Consider the following 25,345-nt stretch of genomic DNA (forward strand, 5'->3'; position numbering starts at 1 on the left):
AAATCAAGCAGATATGTTTCAGTTGCAATATTTTATTTTCTATAATTGACTGTGTATATACAGAACAAATGTATTTCACAGTTTGTTTCCAACTTTTCTGCTCAATTTTTCTGTATAAATATTAATATACTTTTAAATACGTGACTAAGGAAATTATACGTCAATACCAGGAAATGACACCAATGAGATAACAGTTCAGAAGCAGGGTGAAAAACATCTCTACATTTATAATTTTAGAGACCATTTTCTATAATTTTGAAAATGGTGATAAAACCATCTTTTGGTATGCTGCTGTTAACTCTTCAGTGACCACCCTAGCTGTTGAAATGTTTGTCCATTAAGTGAATGGAAAGCACACGCTGTTGACCACATTGAACTTGGAGTTCAACTCTGGAGCAGATCAGAAAGCTGGAGTAGTTTCAATATCAAAACTTGGTCTGGCCACATCCCGACAGCTGCAGCCTCAATACGTGCCTGTGCCATCGCTTTCCCCCGGCTGCTGCAAAGGACCATCTTTTCGTTGCAGGTGGTTTTTGTTCTCCTTTAGGAAATCCCTTCTAGAAACAACAGCAACAAAATGCTGCTTATTGTTAGTTACCAGATAGCATTAGCGTCGGAAAACATCTTCTCGTCCTGAGCCCCGTTTTTTCTCCGGGAATCCTCTCCAAAGGTGTCTCCACCTCCCTCCTGCACACGCACACCCCTCGCCGCTCCCTCCACACATGTCTTTTTTGACATAGAGCAGCAGCCTATTGGATTGCTACCACAGGATGGGTTCAGGCGATCCCCGCTCACCCCACCCACCCGCCCCTTTCTTTTTTCTTTTTCTTTTCGTTCCTTTCCTTCCTTTCCTAGGCTCCACTTGCCGTAGCATGCACCCTCCCGAGGGGTTTGCCTGGATCATTTATTTATCTTGTGCGCATTAAGAAACCACCATTAGGCTTTGGTGGGAGGCGCCTTACTTTCTGCGCGCTAGCCTGCCTCCCTTGCGCTGCGATAGGAATACACAATTGAACAGAAGCTGCAAGCTTGGCAGGAGCTGCCTTCCGCGTGCCTATTTATTTGCCGGATCCGTATTTTTTTTTGCCGACTGGGTCACTGCCGCCGTCCCACCCCCCTCTCCAGGGCTTCATCTTAATTTTTTTGGGTGTGTGTGGATTTGTTTAATTTTTTCTTTTTTTTTCCGTGAACCCTCGCCGGAGTTTTGATGTCGGGCCGGACTTAGCGCGGCCGCGGAGGAGCTGCGCGGAGCTGTACCCCCTTGCCCCCGGGCCCCGCCCGCGGATCGGCCTCCCTGGCCCGGCGCCGGCCGCGGGTTGGCCGCGGGGCCGCGGAGTGGCGGGTGCGCTGCGCCGCGCCGCCGCCTCCCCGCGGAGCAGCCGAGGGATGCTGCTGCGCCGCGGCCGGGCATAGGCAGGAGCCGAGCGGGCGGGGGAGGGAGCGCAGGGAAGGCAGGCAGGCAGGCAGGCAAGAAAGACGGAAAGAAAAGATCCCCCAGCTCCCAGGGGAGAGGAAACCAGAGGAGAGGCGAGAAGGAGCGCGAATGTGAAGGAATGTGCCTGCCCGCCGCCGGAGCCGCACGCTTGGGATAAAAAAAAAATAAATCCAGGAGGCTGATTCTTGCGACTTATAACGCGGAGGAAAAAAAAAAAAAAAACAAGCCAGAAAAAGAAAAGAAAAACCTGAGAGCGGAGGGAGAAGAAGGAGAGCGAAGAGGCTGAAGCGGGCAGCGCAAGAGGAGGGCGCCCGGCGGATGGCGTGGCCGTCCCGCTGACTCCGCGGCCGCGGGAGGCTGCGCGGGGCATGCCATGCCGGCGGCGTGACTGAGCGGGACGCTCCCGCCGCCCGCTCCGCTGCGCCGCGCTCCCCTCCGCCCCGCTCCGCTCTCCTCCGCCCCCCTCCGCCGCATGCCGCCGGCAGCCGCGGCGCGCTGATGCCCCGGGGCCGCGGCGGCGCTGCGGACGGCCCCTAGGATGAGCGAGGGGGCTGCCGGCGCCGCGGCGCCCGGGGCGGCGGAGGCGGCAGCGGCGGGGGGCCCGGGCGGGGATGGGGCCGGGGGGCCGCCGCGGGAGCTGCGCTGCAGCGACTGCATCGTCTGGAACCGGCAGCAGACGTGGCTGTGCGTGGTGCCCCTCTTCATCGGTTTCATCGGCCTGGGGCTCAGCCTTATGCTGCTCAAGTGGATCGTGGTGGGCTCTGTCAAGGAGTACGTCCCCACCGAGCTGATGGACGCCAAGGGCGTGGGGCAGGACCCCTTCTTCCTCTCCAAGCCCACCGCCCCCCCCCGCGGCGCGGAGACCACCGCCGCCGCCACGCCGCGGCCGCCCAGCCGCGTCAGCCCCCGCCTCACCACGATGAGCCGGGCCCCCCCGCGGCCCCCCGGCACCCGCGGCCCGGCGCGGGGCGGCCCGCGGCCCACCGCGGCACGGCACCCCGCCGCGCCCCACACGGCGCCGCCCGCCAGCGGCCCCCCGGGCACCGCCGGCCGCGGCGCCCGCCCGCCGCCCGCCGCCCCCAGCACCCCGCCGCTGCCCGCCTGGCCCACTGCGGCACACGCTACCTCCTCCTACAAGATCTACGTCCACGACTCGGCGCCGTCCTGGACCTTGTCTCCCTTCCAGGAGTCGACCACCACCACGCCGGAGGCCAGCACGACCCCCAAAATCCGTAAGTACCGCCAGCCGCCCCGCGCCCTCGGGGCGCCGCACCGCCCGCGGCCGCCCGGCTCGGCCCGGGGAGGGGGCCCAGCGCCGCCGGGGCCGGGGCGATGCCGCCGCGTCGCGGGGAGACGCGGGGCTCCCGGGCGGCTGCTGCCCTGCGGGAGGCCGGAGAGCTGCGAAGTTTGCGCTGCTTTTCTCCACCACCACCACCACCCCCGCCACCACCACCCCCGCTTGCATGTGTGTGTCCGTGTCCCCCCGGCAACTTCCCCGCTCGCGTGACGGATGATGAGGCAGGAGTAGCCATCCGAGGTGACTGGATCTCGCCGTGGTCTTTAGGGAAGATGCAGACACCACACACACACACCCCCCGCGCCCCTTTCCCCTTCCAGGCTGGTCTGCGGAAGGTGTTTGGGAGGTGTCAGGGCGAGGGGGAGAGGAGGTGACCCCCCGGGCGGCGGGGAGAGTGGTCCTCGGGAGGAGCGGGGCGGCTTGTGCCAGTGCTTCTCTGCCGGTGCGGGGGTTTGGCTTTCCCACAGCCTCTCCCTCGAAATAGAAGAGCGCGGGCTGCGGAAGGATGCGCCCCCCGTCCCGGCGCCCGGCTTTTCGAAGAGCCGTCGCCAGCTCCCGCAGGAAGGAGCCCGGGGCGCCCCGCGAATATGCAGACGCAGCCAAGCGCTTTCCCGACTCCTGTGTGTAGCCACAGCACCGTCTTGCCGTAACTATTTTTTTTTTTTTAAGCAGAGGAGGGGGCTAGTTCCCCGATTGATGCTCTGTGGCTGGCTCTTCCCACCCTCGCAGGCGCAAACCTAAGGATTTGGGCTAAATCCGAAAATTCGTTTGGTCTGGGTGCATCAACTTTCAGCCTCTCATAAAGGTTATCTAGGACAAGTGCAATCCGTGCCAAAAGAACATGTGCGTGGTGCTATTTAGTGAAATGCTCAATTATGCTGTATTATAGTCATCTTCTGCGTTTTCTTGGATGCAGTAGAGGAAATGGGAAGCTGGGTGTCCTCCATTAACTCTTACTTGCTTCTGCTAGGAACGTCAATTCAATTGAATGCTACCACCTGAATTGCTTTTACAGCCCGGGGCTCCCCTTTTGCATGCTAATGTAAGACTATTCTGCTAGAGGATTTTGTTAGAGAGTCATTTGAACTTTATTTTGTCCGTTAAATCTATTTGCTGATGAGCCCCGGGACAGAGAGTATATGCAGAGTGAACTGATCTTGTGAATTGACAAAATCGGGAGAAGAACAGCAAATTGGACGTGGGTGGGTGGGTGGGTGGGTGTGCAGGTGGCAGGTGGCTGGGAATGATTATGAATAAAACTTGCCACTAAATCAGAAGAGCAAACAAGGCAGTAACTCGGTTCTGTGGTGTCTGCTACAGTAACAGAGAGCCGTCCCTGACAGGTGTGTCTGAGCCTGCTGGCTCTGGGGGTACAACCTGCAGAGGAAGGCAGGTGTTACCAGAAGGAAAATTTTCTGAACCCTGCCCGTTTGACTTAGGTGTAGGGAGTTACACTGGGCACCTTTAAAAAACAAAACAGCAAAGGCAGCCTGATTTTCACCCTGTGGCTCTGTTTCCAAGCCTTGTGTGAACCAGAATGTTATTACATGGTGTTTCAGACTGCTGTGACCTGTGTGTGTCTGAAATGCTGCCTGGGCTTGCCAAGTCGGGGTCTAAGTGCTGCCTTGCAATCTCTTCCTTTCTCCTGTTTCTGCCTTTTTGGGTATGTAAGAGAAACCCACAGCAATTTCCGCCCCTCTATGCTGTCTCCTTACAAGGTATAGAAGGCAAGAATATCCTGATTAATAAATAATGTTCAGCTGGCAGGACTCTCCTCTATGAAAGACACACAAAGGAAGAAGAAAACCCACAGTCTTGAAATGTTCCTGGCAGTTGCAGAGTCTCGTAACTATTATTTGTTTTAGGGAGACTGCTAGTACCTTTTACAGCAGGGTGTTTCCCCTCATTAAATACAGCTCAGTTATAGGATGAAATGCAAGAAGTGCAAATCCAGCAGAAATTGACCCTGTTTGGACACATTGATAGCAGAGATTATCATTAATGGAAGATTAAATAGATTACATAAAAAAGGATTTGAATTTGTAGGGCATGTGGAAATTTTTTTTCAGAGCCTACAGCTCTACTTTCCTGATATGTATAAAGCTCTACTTTCCTGATACATGTACGTATCTCTGAGGATACATGTAAAATTCTTGGGGGCTGGAGTAATCACTGGAGGGGAGGGGAGAGGGAGAAGAAATGCAATCTTTCTGCCTTGAACTGCTGACATGGTGTGACCCCAAAGCAAGTATCTGCATCTGCCACTAACAGCTCTTGGGAAGAAAGGGATTTTTTTGAAACAAATTCATCCTCATTTCCCAGGTTGAGCTGCATGTTCCTTCTGTGCCCGTTGCTCCAGCTGCTATTGAAATGAAAGTCGTGGATCCCGTTGTATTGTGTGAATACAAATCTGACATGACAAATCTGATGCCCCAGCTTTCGAAACAGTGCACACCCTTGTGTGATCCTCTGGCTTGGCAAGGCACACGTGTCGGCAGGAGTCATAGGTTATTCAGCATTTCACAGCTCTTAAGAAAAGAAGCAGCTGTCTTTAGCTATAGTGGTGCGTGTTGCAGTTTATTTAATTGTTTTAATATGTTACAGTGGGCTCAAAACATGACTTAGGAAAATGGAAGGTAAATCGGGAGTTATTTTTCCAGAAAGCCGGATGATTGCCCACCTGAAGTAAATGTTGGTAAAGCCTTTTCTCTGTGTGTGTATTCATCTGAGGAGATGTTGTGAAATCTCTCTTTTTTTGTGGGTGTGCATAATGACAATAATTCTTGGTTGTGTTTCACTCAAAGTCAAGCTATCTGTTAGCTGTTTTGAAAGTTCTTGATGAAGATCCTTCAGGTTCTGACTAAGCAAAAGCCGCTTACTCATCAAATCTCGCTCTGTGCCTTGTGCCTGCATGTGTTTCTCATGACCATGCACGGACTATGGCTTTTCAGCATGAGCCTCTTTATTCAGTGCTGAACATAAAAATCAATCATTGATTTAGAAGGATGGTCCAGCCTGTAGATCAGAAAAATCAACCAACTGACTGGAACACACCAGTGAGGTTTTATTTTTATCAAGCCATTGGTTTCATTTCTGAAGAGTCATGCCCTGATTTTTCCAATATGCATTTTTCATGGTATTCTGGGTTCTTCAGTAATGTTATTATCTTTAAATTGAGATACTGTACTTATAAGAATTCCTGTGTGAATTCAGCTGTGAAATAGCACTGTGGTTTCTCTTGTGTTCATATGACCAAAGACTAATGCAGACAACCGAGGTCAGGCAGGTGGGGCTCAACTAATGCATAGTAACCAAGGAAAGAGATGTTACAGGACCCTTCATCGATATGTCTTGTGAAGTCCAGTTGCGACCTTTTTTTATGAGTCCAGACTGCAGCCTGCATTTACTTTGATTTCCTGCTAAAGATTTTCTCATCCAGTCGTTTATCCTAGTCCTGTCTCTGTCTGTTTGTTATGCACGACATGGGTTCAAGGAACAAGCATCTGGCAGATGAACTGTTACCAACACTGACATTTTGGTAAAACCTGTTTGTTTTATTTTGCACTGACTCAGATATCTTTTTCACATTAAGGATGGCACTTAGATGGAACTGCGGGGTTTTCACCAACTGGAGGGTGTTGTGGGAGGTGCCAAACCATAGTAAAACCAGACCTACTCTTCCCAGAGCTCTAAAACGTTCTGCCAACAAATGACATGTATCTGTGAACACTTTGCATTATGATCATGAGCTGTCATTGAAATCGAGGGGAGCACACATGACTGTAAAGCACGTGCCTTTAGCGTTGACTAAGATTAATATGTCAGTTATTTATCAATTTGTAAAGCATCAAAAGCTGTTGAATTGGAAAAAAAATACTGAAGCAAACAATGGGGAGTTCTAAAAGCATTTGCTTCTTCCTTATTCCCACTTACTTTCTATTCACATACCATGAGTCAGTGTACCACAGACATGATTAGATTTGTGTTTCCCATCTTAAACACTTGTCAACAGAAAGGCTACCGTCAAGATAAAAATAACAAATACGGAATTGTAGTCACACCACTAAAGTGGAAGTTACTGTAATTTTATTTTACTTTTCATATTTTACAGCTATAACTTGCTTCATCAGTTTCAGTTAAGTTGGATGACACTAGACTTCATTCCATTTTCCATTTATAATCCTCTTTACAGTTAGGGACTAGCACAGTTATCACTGAGTTCTTAAGGAATGTGGAATGTTTAAGTGAGTCTCACTCACAGATATGTACGCTGATTCTATTCAGCTGTACTTCCTCTCTGTTCCTTTTATTGAAGTGCTTGTTGGAATCCCATGACCTAGGAGAGCTTTCATAGCACTGGTGTGATGAGAGGAAGGGATGTGGCTGAGATTACTCCATGCTGCCTTTTAACCCTGAAGAAAATTCTTTTGGGGGCTGTAAGGATTCTCATTACATTGATTTAACTTGTGATCACTGGTGAAAGTAAAGCCTTGCATTTTATTTGGCATATTTTTTTAGCATCTATACAAGGACATTATGTGATATATTATATGTTGACAGCAGAATACCATTATTAAATTAAAGTATTGATTCACTGCAAAGTATTATGCTAAAGTAATGTCAGTGGTTTGTCTAAACCCACAGAAAATGGAAATTAAAAATTAAAGCAAAAGACCTGTCTCTATCTGCAGTATTGTGTCTAGTGTTGCGGTACATTTATCATCTGAGTCATTGCTTTGAAACCTCCTGCAAAGCCCGGTAAATACATGGATTGGTATGGATTTGGCTTTGACTTTATCTTTAAATTCTATAGCTCATGTGGCTTTCAGGAGGCACCTAAAGCACACTAGTGTTTGGTTTTGCTGATTTCTCCCATGACTTGTTTGGAAACAAACCGCACAAGGGAAGCGGCCCGTAAAATCATATGGGACTACCTGGTCACAATTATAAATAAGCAAATGACAACCAGAAACACTTGTGTGCTTCCGAGCCTGGTGATGTGTTTTTGAGATTCTTTGTGGTTTGAACCAGTTTGCAATACTGCAGTCTTAACTGGGCACTTGTGCATGCATGCACAAAACACAAGCAGGCACTTGTGCATTTGCCCAGTACCTGTCTTTGAGGAGGATCGGGCCCTCAAAGGCTGTAGTAACTTCAGCAGCAGGCTGTGCAGGACAGCTACGTTGCCTCTGGCCCTTCCTTCTGCAGCACAGTTCAGAAGAGAAACCCAGAGTTTTCATTGTAGCTAGCTGGACTGAATGCCAAGGTAAAGAGCAGCTTTTTTAATTTGGAAATCCCTTTCAGGTTCTGCTGTGTGGAAGGGATTTGTCGTTGCATAGCATATGTTGCATAGGTACTTTTTTTTTTTTTTTTTTTTTTGCATTGCAAGAGTAGACAAAACGGGCAAAAGACAACGAGTTACTTTGTGTTATGGAGATGATTTCTTACTGTAAGGCAGGGGTCCTCAAACCTTTTAACCAGGGGGCCGGCGCGCGGATGCAGTGGCAGGCAGCCATCTGCGGCTGCTTGGTTTCCCCCCCCAACCCCCGGCGGGGGGGTCTGTAAATACCGGGGGCCGGATTGAGGACCCTGGGGGGGGCCGTATCCAGCCCGTGGGCCGTAGTTTGAGGACCCCTGCTCTAAGGGACTTGGCTCTTTGATCTTTAGGGTGAGGGTTAGAAGTGCCCTTTAATATGGTGGCTGCATTCCAGATCAAACCAGGCTGTGTTTTCTCATTGCGCAAAACTAAATTTCCAGGGCGAACAGCTCCTAAACCCGCTTTCATACCTTTACCTTCCCCTACATACCTAATCTCAAGCCACTCTGCTGAGTAAAGTACATCTTCCGTGGAGGAAAGTAGCTCCCTCTGAGGGCTGAGCAGACGGGCTTGCCAGACGAGAGCAGTTCTGACCAGGACAAGGCAGAAGATGAGCATTCAAACGGCTTCTAGGTAACACACAGAGAAACAAGATGCACATAGATGGACAAGTGCTTTTTGAATGGGGTTTTACTTGTTATTGCACAGGTTTCTGGGGCCCTTTGGTAAAATGCATTCATGAGGAGAAAGATGAGTAAAGCAGCCATGAGGAAAATTAAAATGGCAACTGAATTTATAAATTTCAGTGTCCTTTTCACAGAAGAAATACCTAATTGGATCAACCCATCCTGGTGAAATTTGGTGATAGCAGGGGAAAATATATTTACTAAATGCTTATTACTGTTTAAATGTTTGCTTCTGAAACTTTATCAATATGCTCAATATTACTCTAATAATATTTTAAAATATAGATAAAATAAGTAAAACCTACTAAATTCTTCCAATGTTTCATCTTTTCTGTCCTCCAAGGGCAGTTTTTTTGTATTTCCAAAGCTGTGTTTCTCATGCAGCATGTTAACTAGGGGTATTCCATTACTTTCAGGTCCTTTTTACAACGTGTTACTCCTGATTTTTTTTTTTTGTGGTGTAGTTCTGATAACTGCTGACTGCAAGAGACAAACTACTGTGCTTCAAACCTAATTCACTTTGTATCATGTTTAGCAGCTGATTTTTAAGTCCAAATTGATTTATGTTTTTTCCTCAGAGTATTTTGATTTTTTTATTTCTGCAAGAATTAAACCTTTGGGAGAAGCTCAGGTGGAATGGGAGAGGCTCACTCTCCAATAAAAACAGAACTGGGTAAAAAGAGAAAGGGAAACTTTGCTCTGAAATACTTGAAGAAATTTCTTCTTTAGTCCCTGTGAAATAAGCCCAAACTTGCAAAATCTCCTCTTTTTGCCTTAACATCCTCTCTTTGTTTGTTAGTTTTTGGTTTTACGGCCTTTCTTTCCCTTTTGAAATTTGAATTATTCTCTTGGCAATTCTAAGGGCCCTACAGGTGTGTCCCATCCCCCCCTGCCACTTCCATTTTACCCTCACAGGGAAGATGCACATCAGCAGTGCATAAACATTGGCAATGTGGTAGGTGCTCTTTGTAGAAAAAATAATTGATATTTTAATCTGTATGAAAAGACCTTTCACTGAGGCATTTTGTAACTTTGTTAGCAAAGAATTGAGGAAAAAATATCCTGATAGTATTCCAAGTAGAAGTGCTGCATTAAGTAGTTTAGGGTCATTGGGATTTATAATGAGATTAGTATGTGACCCAATTTTGCAAACATATAGGCCCAATACAGGGTGTGGGGGTGATGCCTTTGCACTTTTGTAGAGATAGGCATTGGCAGAATCAGGGTCAATTTATGTGAACATCTGTGTGATTAAATCTGTTACTGTGTCTTAAGATCACAGTGTGACTGCTTACAAAGCATGCCTGTGTATATACACATATATCAGCTTTAAAGTGCTGCTTTTTAAAAGATGTCAGCATTATTTAAATGTGCTTATTAGAAATGAGTTTCCGTTGGTACATTTTCTTTTTTTTGTGTGTGTGTGTCTTTAGCATTACCTTGAAAATTACACCATTATCCTGTTTATTCTTTGCCTGAAATGAGTTCTGTAGTAAAATCTTTGTGATTTGGGGAACTGTTGTTTCTTAGCTGTAGACTGTCACAAGACATGTGGGTCATTAATTTTTTTTTGTGCATCACTTTTAAATGATTTCCATACCTGATTTTTCTAAATTTTTTTTATTGTTCTGGAAAATAATGCTTCTGGTTTTGCACATTTTTTTTTCCTTCTTTATTATTTCTTCAGCTAGATATATGCCAACACTGACTTCTTCCTAAAGCTTATTGATAGAAAATGCTTTCTAAAACATAAGAGATGGCGAGCTGTATTGTAAGATTTAGTTATTTTCTGAAACCAAAATTATGAAACTGTCTTCACATTGTCCACTTCACAGCATCATTACTGTTAAAATTCAAGATTCTAGTTCAGTAGGAACTCAGCATTGATTGCTGGTTGTTACCAGATAGAGGGGCTATAGCACTGTGTAACGGCAAACCATTAAATTAGTATTAACAGCAAATAGCCTGTTTTCCAGATCTGATTATTCTCAGTGATGTCAGAACTTGTAAAGCAAGCATTTGAGATAAGATGGGGTTGTTCCCTTGGAAGGGCTTTGGTGGTCTGGTTTTGCTGCAATGACAAGGGGTTTTTTCCTAAGATGGTTGGCAAGGAGGGTAGAAAATGCAGAAACCAGTATGCAGTTGCTGTGGTGCTTCTAAATGTAGCCAGGATTTTAACAAAAACAAAAGACTTGTATCAAAGTGTTGCTAACCTGCAAAATTGTGCTGCATTGTGCAAAGCTAATATTTACTTATGTCTCCCAGTTTAATGCATAACAAGATAGCATTTCTAGCAATGTGCTCAGAGTGGCTGAGAGTTGTAGACCCTCTCAGTGGCTCAGTAATACTGTTGAATATTAAAAAAAGATGTAGGGAATCTTTGTTTTCCTCTCCCCTTGGTGAAGTACAGTACAGGTGGTCAGAAGGTTGCATTAAAATAGTGCTAAGCTGTCTCAGAAGTTTTGACTTGACATTGGTTGTATAATACTCGCTAAAAACAATCTATTCATTGTCTTCCAAAGGGGTGTGCTTTGTTAGTGTTTTTTTAAGAGTAGTGTTGTGTGGAGACTCATTTAATGTTCTTGTTCAATCTGTCAGTGAATTTACAAGAGAGATGCAGGGTTCTTGTTTGAAACTTAGAGATAAGCTGCACTGCAGTCGTATGGTGATTTTCCTGGCATTTAGCACTATGGAATATGAAGACTTTGTACTGCCAGGGTTTAGTGGGCAGTGGGTTCAAGAACTTAACTGAGGGGATTATTCTGATGAGTGTCCATGCTCCTGATTTAGAAGGGTAGAGGTACTTTAAAAATTATTTCATAAGTAGCTAAACCACATTAGTCTTTAGCCTGAAATGTGGCCCAGCTACATAAAGGTCATAGTGTTAAAGTTCAATCCTCTTTTTCTTTTTTTCTTTTTTCTTTTTTTCTTTTCTTTTTTTTTTTTTAAATTAATTAAAAACCCAAAATGCCCTGCATAAATACATACAACAATGACTTTTTCCTTAAGCAGTTTGGGTTTCTTTTCTTTTAGATTTCAATCTTTATTTATAACATATATTAATAGAGCATACTATACATTTCACAGGGTCAGCTGCTTATTTATAAGACTGTATCTCAGTGTAATAAAATTGATTGTAATTTGTTTTCATCGATCAGAAGGGTTAGTCAGAACAATACAGGTTGCAAACTAAAACAGTTTATAAATTATAGTATCTAACAGGTGAAAATACTCTTTGAATACCATTTCTGAGTTTATAACATCCAAACTTAAATTCACTGATTATCTCAAAGCAATTTAGAGATGATGCTACTAAACTGACACTGTGCACTTCTGCAACAGGTTTATTGTAGCACACATAGGCTCTCTTCCTACCAGAACTGCTGTTAGGAGGTTGTACCTTTGCCTCAGCTAACTACATTCTGAGCCATGAACATGATGACCTTGACGCTCATAATAATACTAAAAATAAGGCAGAAAATGCAACATGCATAGGATACTTCTAGAGTCATAGGATTTACAGTCCAAAGGCTCATTTGTGCTGGGGATGATGAACATTTGCCACTTGGTGACTGCTGTCACTTTGTCTTAGCGTGGGAGGGTGGCGGATGGGCAGTGGAGATGATGGGGTGAGCTGTACCCGTCCTGCACTTCTGCACAAGGAGCTCTTCAGAGCTCTTTGGCCTGATCCAGGAAGATACAGTCTTTGCCTTGGCTCTGTCAGCATTAACTAGCCTGCCTTGTTCTCTACAAAAGCACAGAGGGAAAGAAGTATTTCTAATACCTTTTCATATCTGGAGCACATTCATTACAGAGGCTTACTTAGTTCTAAATGAAAAGCAAGAATAGTAACTTAATATTTTAAATTGGTTTTAGAAATATCTGCCTGCAATAGGGAATTCTTACAGGTTTTAGTTCTTGGATGGCTGGATTTAATCTGCATATGTGAAGCTGAAATGTTAGTGTGTGATGTGTTTAAAGAGGGAAAGAAAGAAGAGTCTAATACTGTAGTTGTTATTTTATAGGAAACTGAAAAGATCACTTGCATCTACTGAATTTCGGTAATTGGGTATACTACAAGGCTTGATTACACCTTGTGTTTACATACATTTGAAAAGCTATTCTTTATTACATTGGCAGACGTAGTGGATTTGTAACCAGCCACAGCTTCGCTGCTGTAAGGTGCATCTAGAAATGTGAACACACACAGTATGAGGAGCTACTGAGTAATGGCTCCTCATTCCCAGTTTGTTTACTGTGCATATTTTGGAAACATGAACAGGTATTTATTCAAGCTTGATAATAATTAAAATATATTTATCCCTGATTTTACCAATGATCCTGCTGATAAGTGATATACCTGTAGAAAATGAAGTGTTTTGGACAGGCCTAAGCTAAAAGTTCTTAGGGTGAGGAGATTTTTGTAGGTAGAGGTCTACAGTGAGGATGAGGTATGCTAGGTGACAGAAAGATTAATAATTCTTGTGAGATGTTTTATTTACAAACTGTAAGAATTTTGTCTGTTTAAAAGCAGTGTGGGTTTATCAGGCAGCTCATTTTAGAAAAAATGCTTTTAAGAAGATACTGTAAGATTATATCTAATTAATTAAATATATTACATTTGAATTATTTAATTAGAGATTATTTTTCAACCCTTCCCTAACATTCTTATACTCTCTTAATATTTTTTTCAGGTTTGTAATCCTGTTTGTGAATGCCGTCTATGTGACAGCATAGACTCTTGGACTTTTCAGCACTGTTTCCTAAGGAAAAAATAAATTTACTGTACTTGATGTAATGAAATAACATTAGAATCTGAGGAACTCTTCTCATATGTAACCAAGTATTCAGTGGGAGCTGTAGGCTGCTCTGCAGTTCTGTAAGAATCACAGAAGAAGCAGGATAGACCACAGACAGGCACTAGACTGAATGTTTTACATGAGAACTAGTAATTAAAGCTTGTTAAAGAATTTAGAGTCCAAACATAACGAAGCTCTTCTAATTATCACCAGATTTTGGTCCAACTCTGCATTGGCAAAGAGTTAATTAAAAGCTTCTAAGTTCAGTTCAGCTCTGCATAAATGAAGATTGGAATAATCAAAACATAAATAAAGGAACTGGGAGGACATTAGATTAAATATGTGATATGCTTTTTCAGTAGTAGTTACGGAAAATAAGTTGATGTAAAATCCCAACAAACCCAAAACCCAATTGTGATATCTGAGAATCAACATTATTTCGTGTTTTTGTTAGTTACTTTGTATGATGGTATCCTAAATTACAGGACAAAGTAACTTTTCCCACTAGATATTGAAAAAGCCTGTCTCATATGGCCCTGAATAACAGGGGTGTATCTGACGGCAGGGCAGGGCTGTTTGTGAGATATCCTAACAAGCCAGTTACTCTAGTCTGTAATTCTTTAATTTTGTCCTCCAGTGAGTTGAATCAGGTTTGAATTTGGGACACTCATTAGGCCAAAGACTGCCATTATGACAACCCCATTTAAATCTTTTTAGCTTAACGTTGCAGTCAGTTGTCACCAGGAATTTTAGTAACTACTATGTTTTATATTGCTGCCTTGCTATATTTTAGAACTAAAGTGTTATTGTTGCCATATCTCACATCAAAAAGAAGAAACACTTTCAGTATGGTGTAGTCTTCTATAGATAGTCAAAATGCTCTCTGAGTAGGTGGGATCCTTAGCCAAATCCAAACCCTATGAGATAAGTGAGAATAAGTGGGCTCTAGCTAGTGTTTAAAATAAACAGTTACAAAGGAGTGACTTGATTAACCTAGTCTGTTGTTCGGCATTGGCTCATAGTTGACATATTAAATGCAGCTATGCTCTAGAGGAAAAAAAAAATCTGTTCTAACAATAATCTATTTATTAGAAGGGATCTCAGATGGAGAATGAGGTTTGTAGGAGAGGTATTCTAGCAGATCAACTAATGCAATTGGCCAATGCTTTTTCTGTGTCTCTTTGGTGAGGTGATGTAACTGATTTCCTTTTCGATTTTCAGCTTCCTTCCAATAGTAGGGCTCTAACATCAACAAAGTTTTAGTGTTTGTTTTTTTTTTTAATTAACTGAAAATGTTTTTCATAACTTGAACTGACATGCTTAGCTTTGAAGTGTAAATAGGTAAGTGTAAAGCTTCCTCAGTGTTGTCCTATTTGCTTATTTAGCCTGCTGTTAGGTTTGAGGTTAAAAAAACAATGTTGTATCAGAGAAAGTTACTAAAGGTGGGTAAGAAACTGTTTATAATTTAAAAATTCTCGTGCATTCAGACTGTCTTAGTAGCTTGGAGAAAGCTGTTTAGTATTAATATAGTGTGTACATAAATTAATATTGTGTATAAATATTTAGTATAGTGTTAACACCTAGACATATGATCCCAGCAAAGGCATTCGCATTGAAGGCTCACTCAATATGGATTTCAAAGCCTATATGAAATGATTTATACCGGTGCTTGAAAATGTGTTTTGGTAATAGCCTTTTTAATGCCTTTAGGACATTTAATTGCTATTAAGTGGCATAATCTGCTGTTTGGAATGGAGAGCTGGGAGTATTTTTGTTGCAAATAGGATAATGAAATGGATTGAAAACAAGGAGGAGTAATAAATGTGTGGATCGGAACTATTAAAAACCAGCTTGGGCTCAGCATCCTGTTTATGACCAGACTATCTGGTGTACACCACCTAGGGTCAGGTATCTTTACCCCAGAGAGTCATGGGGTTGGCTACAGGTCGTAATCTGTCTGGGGACTGATCCTGCCCTTGCTAAAGTAGTACTAAAGCTATGTTAATTTTCATAGTAGTGGATTAAGCCTGTGGATCTTCATTTGTTACTCCTGAAGTCAGTGGAAGCTCTGCGTGTGGCTGATACAGGACACGTTCAAACTCTCTCGGTCTGGCACAGTTGGGCCTGACTGGAATACCCATTGTAGTGAACGGTGGGCTAGTATCTGTGTAGAAGGTGTTTGACAGGGTTTTTATATTCTGCATGACTCTCAGTGGTTCTGCCAATCTTGATTTGTAGCACTTCCATCATATCTCATTATGTGAATGTCAAAGCACTAAAGAAGTTTGGGGTTTCAAATGGTTTTGTTTTTAAAAAATCATAAAAGTTAAATCTTTCAAAGTGGTACGCCCACTTCCTTTCCACGTATTTCAGTTGTGCTCATGTGGCAGGGTGCTCCGTTGGTAGTCAGATAAGCAATAGGAGAACCTAAATTATTTTGTTTGTGGAGATTTCAGTTTGAAGTGATTGCCCTACCGTGGAATTTTCTTGGGGATCCACAAGTTCATCTTTGTTAACAAAGCTTGTCATTTGTAAAGAAAGCTGCACTATAAACTTCAGGTCTTAAAAAGGAAGAGTATGTAAAAAATAATAAAAAAAAGTTTGTGAGATAAATTGTTAAAAGTCAGGTAATATTTTGTAAGTTAAGACTGTTATTTATTATCTAAACTAGAGAATCCTGGAGAATCAAAGATCTCCTCAGTGACTGTTTTGACCCAATATTTACTCTAGTATGAAACAAATGGCTAATTTAGGTAGGCTTCTGGTATCCTGAACAATCCTGCTTGCATCTAGTATTTTTTTGTGAGCTTCATGTAAGAGGCGTGGGTGGTTAGACTTTCCCTTGAGAAGTCTCCATTCAGGAAAAATGCCTGTTCTTTGCGAAGAGAAGTCATACAGTTTTGCAGCTTCAGGTAGAAACAGTTCTACAAGAACTGAACTTCTGGAGGTTTCAAGGTTATTGGTTAATAAGGGTTTACATTAAAAATGGTAGAAGCCTCAAACTCTTTATTAAACAGTTTAGAAGAAACCCCCCCCTCACAGTTCTCCGAAGTCCCAGGCACTTTCTCTGTAAACCATGTGAAACTCTACCAAATAACTGACTTCTCATAGAGACAAGCAGTTGATTGTGTAACTAGTATGCATAGCCACTGTGAAATGCATCACAGAAAGTGTGATTTTTAGGTGATTTTGTAAACACAGCTAAAATAATAATAATAAAAAATAAGATAAAGCCAGTCACATGGTATATTTGGAATTCTTACATGAAATCAAGATATGATCAGAGGAGAATTTGTTACTGCACATTTGTAAAAATAACTGTAGTTTTGGGCTTAATCTTACAATAGCTATGAAATCTAATGTATTCTGCTATATTTGCTTCTCAAAGCATTGACTGTAGTAACTACAGAAATTTCATTGATGGGTTCTGTAGAATATTTTAAATAGGGACATGTAACAGTAATTCCCAAGTGATTTATTATTTGGAGGACGTGTACACAATAAACCTAGCAGAAGCTGTCTTCCCTTGTTTCATTTTTTTGGTATATGCTATGCCACCTGTGCTTTACTGGTGCAGTGAAATTGTGAAGGCTGTTTTCTGTGTTCTGTGCTGCTTCTTCCATTGTTGCTGTTCAGTTAAGCTTTTCCAGAAATACCCGGAGAGAACAGGGCAGTAGAGTTAGCAGCAGAGGTCTTGTGCTCAGACAAAATGAGACAGATTTAGAAGCTCAGGAGATCAGAAAAGCTGGTGTAATTGTATGCATTGTAAAGATTTAGCATGCTTTCTCATAGGCCTAATTTATTATGATAAAACTCCTGCCAGCAGGTGAATCATTGAAGAGCTAAGAAGGAAATTGTCCCAGTACGATGTGCTGTGCCTACAATCAGGTGATCCAGTCTAGGATCTGTTCCTGTTGTGCTCTCCCGCAGGACCCTGTAGTATTTCTCCCAGGGATTCTTCTGGAATGGGTGGCACTACGGAAGCAAAAGAAGTGATATGAGCTAGAGAAAGTATTCCACATATTGTGGGCCATTTTGGGAGCTCTTTTAAATTTCCCTAACAGAAGGTTTTCCTAGGCAGTTGAACCTGTTGTTTTGCCCATGCTACCTCTGTGAATTGAATTTCATCGTAACCATCATCACCTGAGCACACGATGCTCCACATACCCTGAACCGTGTTAGAAAAGCTGCCATGAGTCTCAATGAACAGAGATTCATGTCCCAAAAGATCGTATTAACTGCAGTGATGCTCACAACATTCTTATTTTTCCTTTTGATGTTATTTCATCCAAAATGCTAGTTTTCAAAAAACAGATCATGAAAGGCAGAAATGTCTTAAGATTCTACCGAATAAGAAAAGACTTCTAAATTCAGAGTGTCTTTGTGTAATTACTATGAAAGTCCAATGATGGCATTGTGTCTGGCTTGTTTCTTGCCTTGTACCCTCTGTCTTGCCTCAGTTTCCATTTCTCTGCCGCTTACTGTATTCGAGTCGAAAATACTGATGCTGACAACTAAAAAACAAAAACTTGATACCTGCTTCTCATTAAACAGAGAATAACTCTTCTGTATTCAAAACTTGGTTAACTGAGAATTGTTCTCATGGGTCTTTTCTAGTCCACAAAAATCTTCTGAAAGTCTTTGGAGTAAAAAATATTTGGACTATCTTGGCCAACCTTTGTTCATGAGAGTTAGAGGTGTAGTTTGATATCTTTTTGATTATCCAATTGTTCTGGTTTTTTATTTTATTATATTTTATTTTTTGGCCAGTGCCCTGGAATTAGCAATGAGCTTTAGAAAGTCATCTTCTAGAACCTTTTCCTGATGCTTCTTATATGTAAGTGCTTCATTTTCTCTATAAGTGGTTCCTACTGGAAATATATAAAGTTTGTAGAAGATGTTTCTCCATCATACTCTGTGGTAAAGATCAATGCAGAGAAATAATTTATCTGCAGTATCCATAATTGATGCCTTATCTTTTAGTAGAACATCTGATTCTTTCGTAGCCTTCCTGTGACTGATACATTTAAATGCCTTATTTATTGCCTTCACCTAATAGCTTTTAAAATTCTATTGGTTTCCTGAATAATTTTCTCAGGCTAGATTTTATTTTTGAAAGCATGTATTGCCATTTAACTTGCTTTCTTCCTCTGCTGTGTTCTCTTGCTCTCAGGGGGAGGAAGTATTTCATACATTCCTGGATTAGATTACAATGTCATTTGAAATTCTTATATTTTATATTCTCAGGCTTTCCCCCTTCCATTTAATTTCCTTTCTTTTTCTTTTTTTTTTTTCAGCTTCCCAATTCCTTTGAAAAGCTTTACCTATTATTTGTAATAGCTGTTGTATTCCTTGCCATCCCCCTTTTCTGTCATAACTGAGCTGCATCATACTCGTGTCTTGAATCAGCTTCTGGGGTTTTTTTTTGTGAGAACTGGGTCAAAACTGATCGCCTGATATCCTTTTTTTGCTGTTCCAAGAAGCAGCTGTTTAACGTGCTGAAGATTTGCTGCTAGAAATAACAAAATAATAGGCTATAAGAATACAATCACATTTTCCCCTGTTTACTGTGTTCTGTGATATTTTAAGTGGCCACAGTGGGGTAGAATTTTCTGTATTTGCTTGCATTCATCAGGTAGAAAGTTGTCAAGTTATCCACTCCTCTGAGTCTTTCCTTACCTTATTTCGTGAGGAAGGGTTTGAAGACTTTTTTCAGCTTCAACAATGTTCAGGTTCCTGTCAGAGTTTTCACGTGTTCATTGCATTTAAGTGAGCAATTTTTACATTATCCTTACACATTGAGAGTGTAGTTTCTGTTACGGGAATAAAATATTTGAGAATAGCCCCCAGAAATTTATGTTTTCTTATAGCTATAGATCTGTCTTCCAAATTCTGTGTTGTGATTCCTTAAATTACATTCTTGGCATGAATATACTGCATAAACATGACATTTTCCTAAGCATTGTGTAGTGCTCAAGTAGATGGTTTCATGCAGTTGGCCCTTCTAATAAGCAAGTCCCTATCCTTCATGTTCCCTGCCAGTTTACACGTGGCTGTGGATACTTCTGGATTTTTTTGCATCTCTCTGCCTTGACCGTATGAGAACTGTAATTCCAATTACATGAGTGATCTGTTGACTGAGGAGCAGTCAGAACAGTCTTACGCTGATGAAGGATCTGTTTCATGTTGTTTTTTCTTCTTCAGAAGACAAGAACCTCTTTTGGAGAGAATGGCAAGGAGCTTACATACGGTTTCTTGTGTTTTGCCACTTTTGCACTCCCTTTCCGTTACAATATATTGGGTTTATAGCTGCCGGATTTGTCTTCTCAAGACCAAATACATTGCCGAGGTGGCAGGCTAAATAATTCTATTCCCTTCTCAACACATGGGGTAGTTTCTGTCTTAATTCAACTATAACTGCTTCTTGGTTATACATAACTTCTTTTGGATATACATACTGCTACAATTTTACTTTGAAAATTTGCTTTTGTGGAGGTATGTCCCTAACTCCAATAGAGAGAAAGGTGTCTGTTGTTTTTTTTTTTTTTAATGGTTGTCCAGCTAATTTTTTTTAATTACTTTTCTTCACTATAGATTGTTATCTGGCACTGTAAAATGTCAATATAATATCAAATTTGGGTGGAGGATGTGTGTATCCTGAATGACAGATGTCTTCAAAAATGTTGTTCCATCATTTTAAAAGGGGTCCGTTTTCCACTTATAATAAGTTGTCTGGGCTTTTTGATTCCTTTCTGCTTCCCAAATAATAATTCAAACTTCCTAGAGTATTTCTTTTCATAATTTAGCACCTTTTTGACACTTTCCGCTTCTGCATGTAATGTTCTTGCTGTTTTCCAGGAATTATGATTCAAGTGAATATTTCAATGCACTGAGAAAAGAACTTTAAGAAGTACAGTAGGTTTCCTTTATTCCTTAGACATGGTACTAACTAAGCTTTACTTTGATTACTAAATTTATAGTGGCTTTGTTTTTCTACTGAGTAGGTAATTAAGTGAAGAATTATACCATTTTGAAAGAAAGAACCTTTTACATGTTGTTCACATTCCTCGACATTTAGGAGAAGATACAGCAATATTATATTTAAAAGGAGAAAACAGAATATTAAAAATAGATCACTGTATTGCAAATTAAGTAGCTCTATATGATAGTGGGACCCTTTTTTATTTGCAGCTGTATAACATGGTCTAGTATGTAGTAATGCATTTATTTCTTTAGAGGTCATGTGCAGTAAAACTTCTTCTGTACCTTGGTGAGAGAATTTAGCTAAATTCTGTTTCATCCTGTATTTAACAGCTCTTCTTGGCCATGCAATTAAAACACATCACCACAAGTCATATACAACTTTAACAGTGGTTCTGTAGAACTCAGCATAAGCTTCTATCAAGTAAAATAGTGTCTTATATGCAAGGTCATGAGTTAGAACAATGTTAAAATGGTAGCAAAGAAAGTGCTGGAGTAGTTGTTTAAACAAGTGTCCTAATTATTCAAATGTTCTGAACAAACAGCAATTCCTATTACAGTTAAAAATGCCATCTAGACATAGTCTGCATTGTTTTTCTGTATTGGAAACATTGGCCTGTCTTTACTTCTTGATGTTTTTCGCCAAACAGTAGACATAAATCAAAGCTGTATTTTCAGGTTTGTAAACACTTCTGTGGCATTGTAAGCTTTAGTATACTCATTTCAAAACATCTTTAGCAATTTGCCCAAAATGTTCTCTGAAAATGCAGAATACTAGTAATATGTTTATCTCTTTTGATAAACGTAGGTCTATTGTTGTTTGCCTGTAGAAAAACTATTTTTTGTCAACAATTTGTATGTCTACTTGTATTATTTTACTGTGTAACCTTTATATTTAATTGATTTTTATAAGCTGAAGAAGTTTTCAGAGTTGCTCTGACATAAGGTTGCAATTTCCGTGGCATGTACTTCGTAGGGCAGTGTGTAGCCTGCATCTTTTCTTCGTATCTTTTCTGACCTCATTGATTCATTTGAGTTACAACTCTGCAATTTTTTTACCAAAACATTTGTAAGTTCTCTAGTGTGAGGGGTATGTGTGTGGTAGGGGGTTTTAATTATTTTTTTTAGTTTTTATTTGTCCCTTTCTATTCTGGAGAGCAGTAGTTGTGAATTCATGCAATTACAAAAGAGGAACCTGCTAATTAGTCCCATCCCTTACCTTACAGTTTTCTCCTCCATGCAGGATTGCGTATAATTGTAACACCCTGTTGCCCAGTCTTTGAGCTTCCACAAGGACAGTTTCATTCTGGTATTTCTCAATCTTTACCTTTTGGAAAGTTTTTCTGATGTCTAGTATGACATTACTTATGTGTTCTTTGAGGTGCATAGTAGGTAGATGATGTGCTTTGCATCACGTTGGCATCCTTTTGGTTTTGGTTGGTTGGTTTTGGTGGGGTTTTTTTTTTTGGGTATCACTGTTTTTATGATTTGTTAGCCATGTTTTCTGTGCTGTGTGGTAGATCATTTCTGCTAAACCATCATACTTTGTTTTTGTCCCAACTGAAGAACTTTGAGCTTTTTAGATTGCAACTTGCAGCCGATAATTTTTACCTATTTGCTTTCACCGGAACTCTAATTGGAAGTCTTCAAGTGAACTACTTCTATGGCACTGGGAAGTAAAGGGCATTATTTCCTTTAACAACATATGAGGGAGATACTAATGTTTTTACAGTTATTCAATGAAATTAATATCCCTATTGTATATTTTTTTCCAAGCTCCACCACTCTTTTCTCCTTTCCTAAAAAGCTAAGTTTGTCGTAGAACCTTATTATTTACAGCAGCTTCATGCTGGTTTAACTGTGCCCATTTTAGTGGTTGCATCTCATAAAATTCTAGGTGAGATAATCAAGATTTTAACATGATGAGAAAAATAATGTCTTTTTATCATATTGTTTATCTGGAATTATATGAGCACTGACATTTTAATGAATCTATCTTCTCCACTTAATAAAGAGTGTTTTATCCCCTTTTGTGGTAGGAGATCATATTGTGAAACAAAATTAAACCACAACAGTAGTCTCTTAATTTTTATGAATCTTAAGAGGGTTTTGTTTTGTTATAATGGTCCATTTTCCTGTACTGTTGTTTTGGTTTTTTGTTTTGATTTTTTTTCTACAACACAGAAAATACAGGAACATGCAGACCTGCAGTTGACATCTGATTTATTTATTTAAACTCTGTTTGAAAGTGTTAGTACTTTGTATGATCTCTAATGGGTTAGAGGTTGAATAACTCTAAGAAGCATTAAAGACCTGGTTTGATGACTAGTTTAATGCTTCTTCCAAGAACAATTTGTAGAGATTAGGATTTAGTGAGATATCATTAGAGGATTAGCAATTGCTTCTTAAGGAATTCTGAGTTGACAGCTAATGGATAGCTTTCCCTGATAGCTCTTTTATAGTCCACTGCAGCTGGATAGAAATCAATAAGAAAGTGAACTTAAGTTGGTTTATCCATTAATTTTGGTTTTAACAGATGAGTTTGGCTGCCATAGTAACTTGCTTAATATGTTGTCCCCATCTATCATGATCTAGATAACCTCAATTAACACACTGATTAATCCTCACATTCTTCTCCAGTACTTCCCTTCTGGACTGCACAATGTAAAGGAAAGTGTTCCAGCACGCCTGAGCAGACAGAGCATGTGCTTATCAATACCCGGATAATACGGCCTGAAGAAGAAGAACTCTTCCCCTGTGTTTCCTGGCCTCCCTATGTGCAAAACAGAACTGTACTTATACTGATTTCTGGTTTGGTTGGGGTTTTTTTGTTTGTTTGGGTTTTTTTTGTGTGTTTTTTTGGTTTGTTTTGTTTTTGGTGTTTTTTTTTTTTTTCTTAATCTGTCCTATGTTTTGCTCTTATTTGAATTTAAAGCTAGTAGTTGCCTTGAACTTTACTATTAGCTGGGAATCCCAAAGCACGTTTCTCATGTCATTGTAGAAATAACAAACATAGTATCAAATGGCTTTATTTTTGAAGTTGATAAATGGGAGTGAAAAGAACTATGTAACGGTTAGTTATGCAGGACTTTTTGTGAGGAAGCCACAGCCCTCATTCTGAATCTACTGGTATTCCCATAGTTGTAACCTAATTTCAGCACTCTGCTTCTTAACTTTATGTGTCATCTCTGTTGAATATTGACTGGGGGACAGTTCTTCAGTGAAACAGCATAAATACAATCCAGTATTTCAGGTGCAATATCTTCACCAATTGTGTAGGAACAAACATTTATTTATTTATCAATTTATTTTATGTCTTCATGTGCTTTTTAAAGGTGAAAAACCATCCAATACATTTTGAAAGAGTCCAATAAAAATGTCTTGGGTTTTGGTCCGCCCCCCCCCCCCCCCCCCCCCCCCTTCTTCTTCTTTCCCCCCTAGCAGGAACTGGCTATGGAGGTGTTACTTTGTGGTAGGCAGGATTAAGACAAAAAGGGTTTAGTAAGTCACTTACGAAAAAACTAAATGTGTATGTTAAGTAAATAATATTTAGGAGAAAGCTACAGGGAAAATGTTCTACACACCGTTTTTATAAATTCAAGGAACTAATGCATGGGCAAGCTATTACAGGAAACTAAAAAATAAGCCATTTTATAGTACAAAAATAATGCATTTTACACTTTAAATTTTGATTTAAGTAATAACAATCAAGAGCTTTGCTTTATAACCAACACAAGCCTCTAGGCTGCTGTTGCAAGAAACATCTCCCATCCTGCCATGCCTTTGATAGGATGCAGCTGTGCCACAGTGTTAGGGATGCTGCACCTGATGAATTGTAGAAATAGAGTTGGAATTTGCAATTATTTTTGTAGGTTTTATGCTGCCATTTCATTTATACTTTCATTTCTTTCCTAGTACTGATGGTGGATTCTCTTACAGCATGAACTAAATAGCTAACATATATTCTTAAGACCTGAGTGAACGTTAGAACATTTATCATCTTGTTTAGAAATAATTTTCTCTGGTGGAACTAGTTAGGTTTATAGGTTTATGTTCTAATATATGCTTAAAAAAGTTAAAACAACATACAATATATAATCTTCTTAAGCAAACTGGTTATACCCAAATGGTAGCTCTAAGTGTCTTTACCTTTGTTTTTGACAAAAGCAAATGCTAATCCTTACTAAGCCAGAAAATGAACCTAAACGTTAAGTCTTCCCTGTCTTTGCTGGTGTTTGCCTTAGTAGTTTCTTCCTGTGTTTCTGCAACTTCTTATGGTACCAGATTGCAAAACCATGACTCAGTTTCTAATGTGGAAGACCAGTGTGGTGCACCGTTGTCTTTTGAGCACTGCAGCCTGGGGATGCTCCGGGGGTCCGGGACACCTGCTGCCATGCCCAGGGCTTGTGGCAGCACCCGCCTGCTCAGAGAACTGAGCGCAAACTAAAATCTTCAATGTCATCTGAAGCTCTCTGCCACTGCCATGTCTGTGGCTCTGCTGATGGCAGACACATTTCAAGAGCATGTTAATGCTAGAAATAGGTCATTATTTTTAAAGAAATTAAATGATTAATCTATTATTAGTAGTAAAAGAACATTTGGCTTTAAGCACAAGCTAGGCATCGTTGCTGTCTCAGTTAAAACAAACAACAGTTTGGGAAGTGTTACTTTATCCCTAACAGAGAAACACATCTGGAGCTTCTTTACAGAAGTGGTTTTTAAATTTAGCAAAACTATGGGTGTTTTAGAGCCCTGCTACCTAAGAGCGTATGATTTAAATAAGAAGTCCAGCTTCTTAACAGGGAGAGGGTGGTGCGTTGGTGATACCAC

At 41.0% G+C, this 25,345-nt stretch overlaps 1 protein-coding gene across 1 annotated transcript in view; it reads left to right on the top strand.

Moving 5' to 3' along the window:
• Positions 1-893: 893 nt before the first annotated feature.
• Positions 894-25,345, top strand: part of NRG3 (neuregulin 3) — a 418,813-nt gene continuing 394,361 nt past the window's right edge. The window contains exon 1 of the mRNA XM_055791158.1: positions 894-2,667. Coding sequence (XP_055647133.1) covers positions 1,974-2,667 — 694 coding nt within the window. The 5' untranslated portion in view covers positions 894-1,973. The remainder of the gene's footprint in view (positions 2,668-25,345) is intronic.

The sequence above is a fragment of the Falco peregrinus genome, chromosome 1 (assembly GCF_023634155.1).
Source record: "Falco peregrinus isolate bFalPer1 chromosome 1, bFalPer1.pri, whole genome shotgun sequence".
Classification (NCBI taxonomy): domain Eukaryota; kingdom Metazoa; phylum Chordata; class Aves; order Falconiformes; family Falconidae; genus Falco; species Falco peregrinus.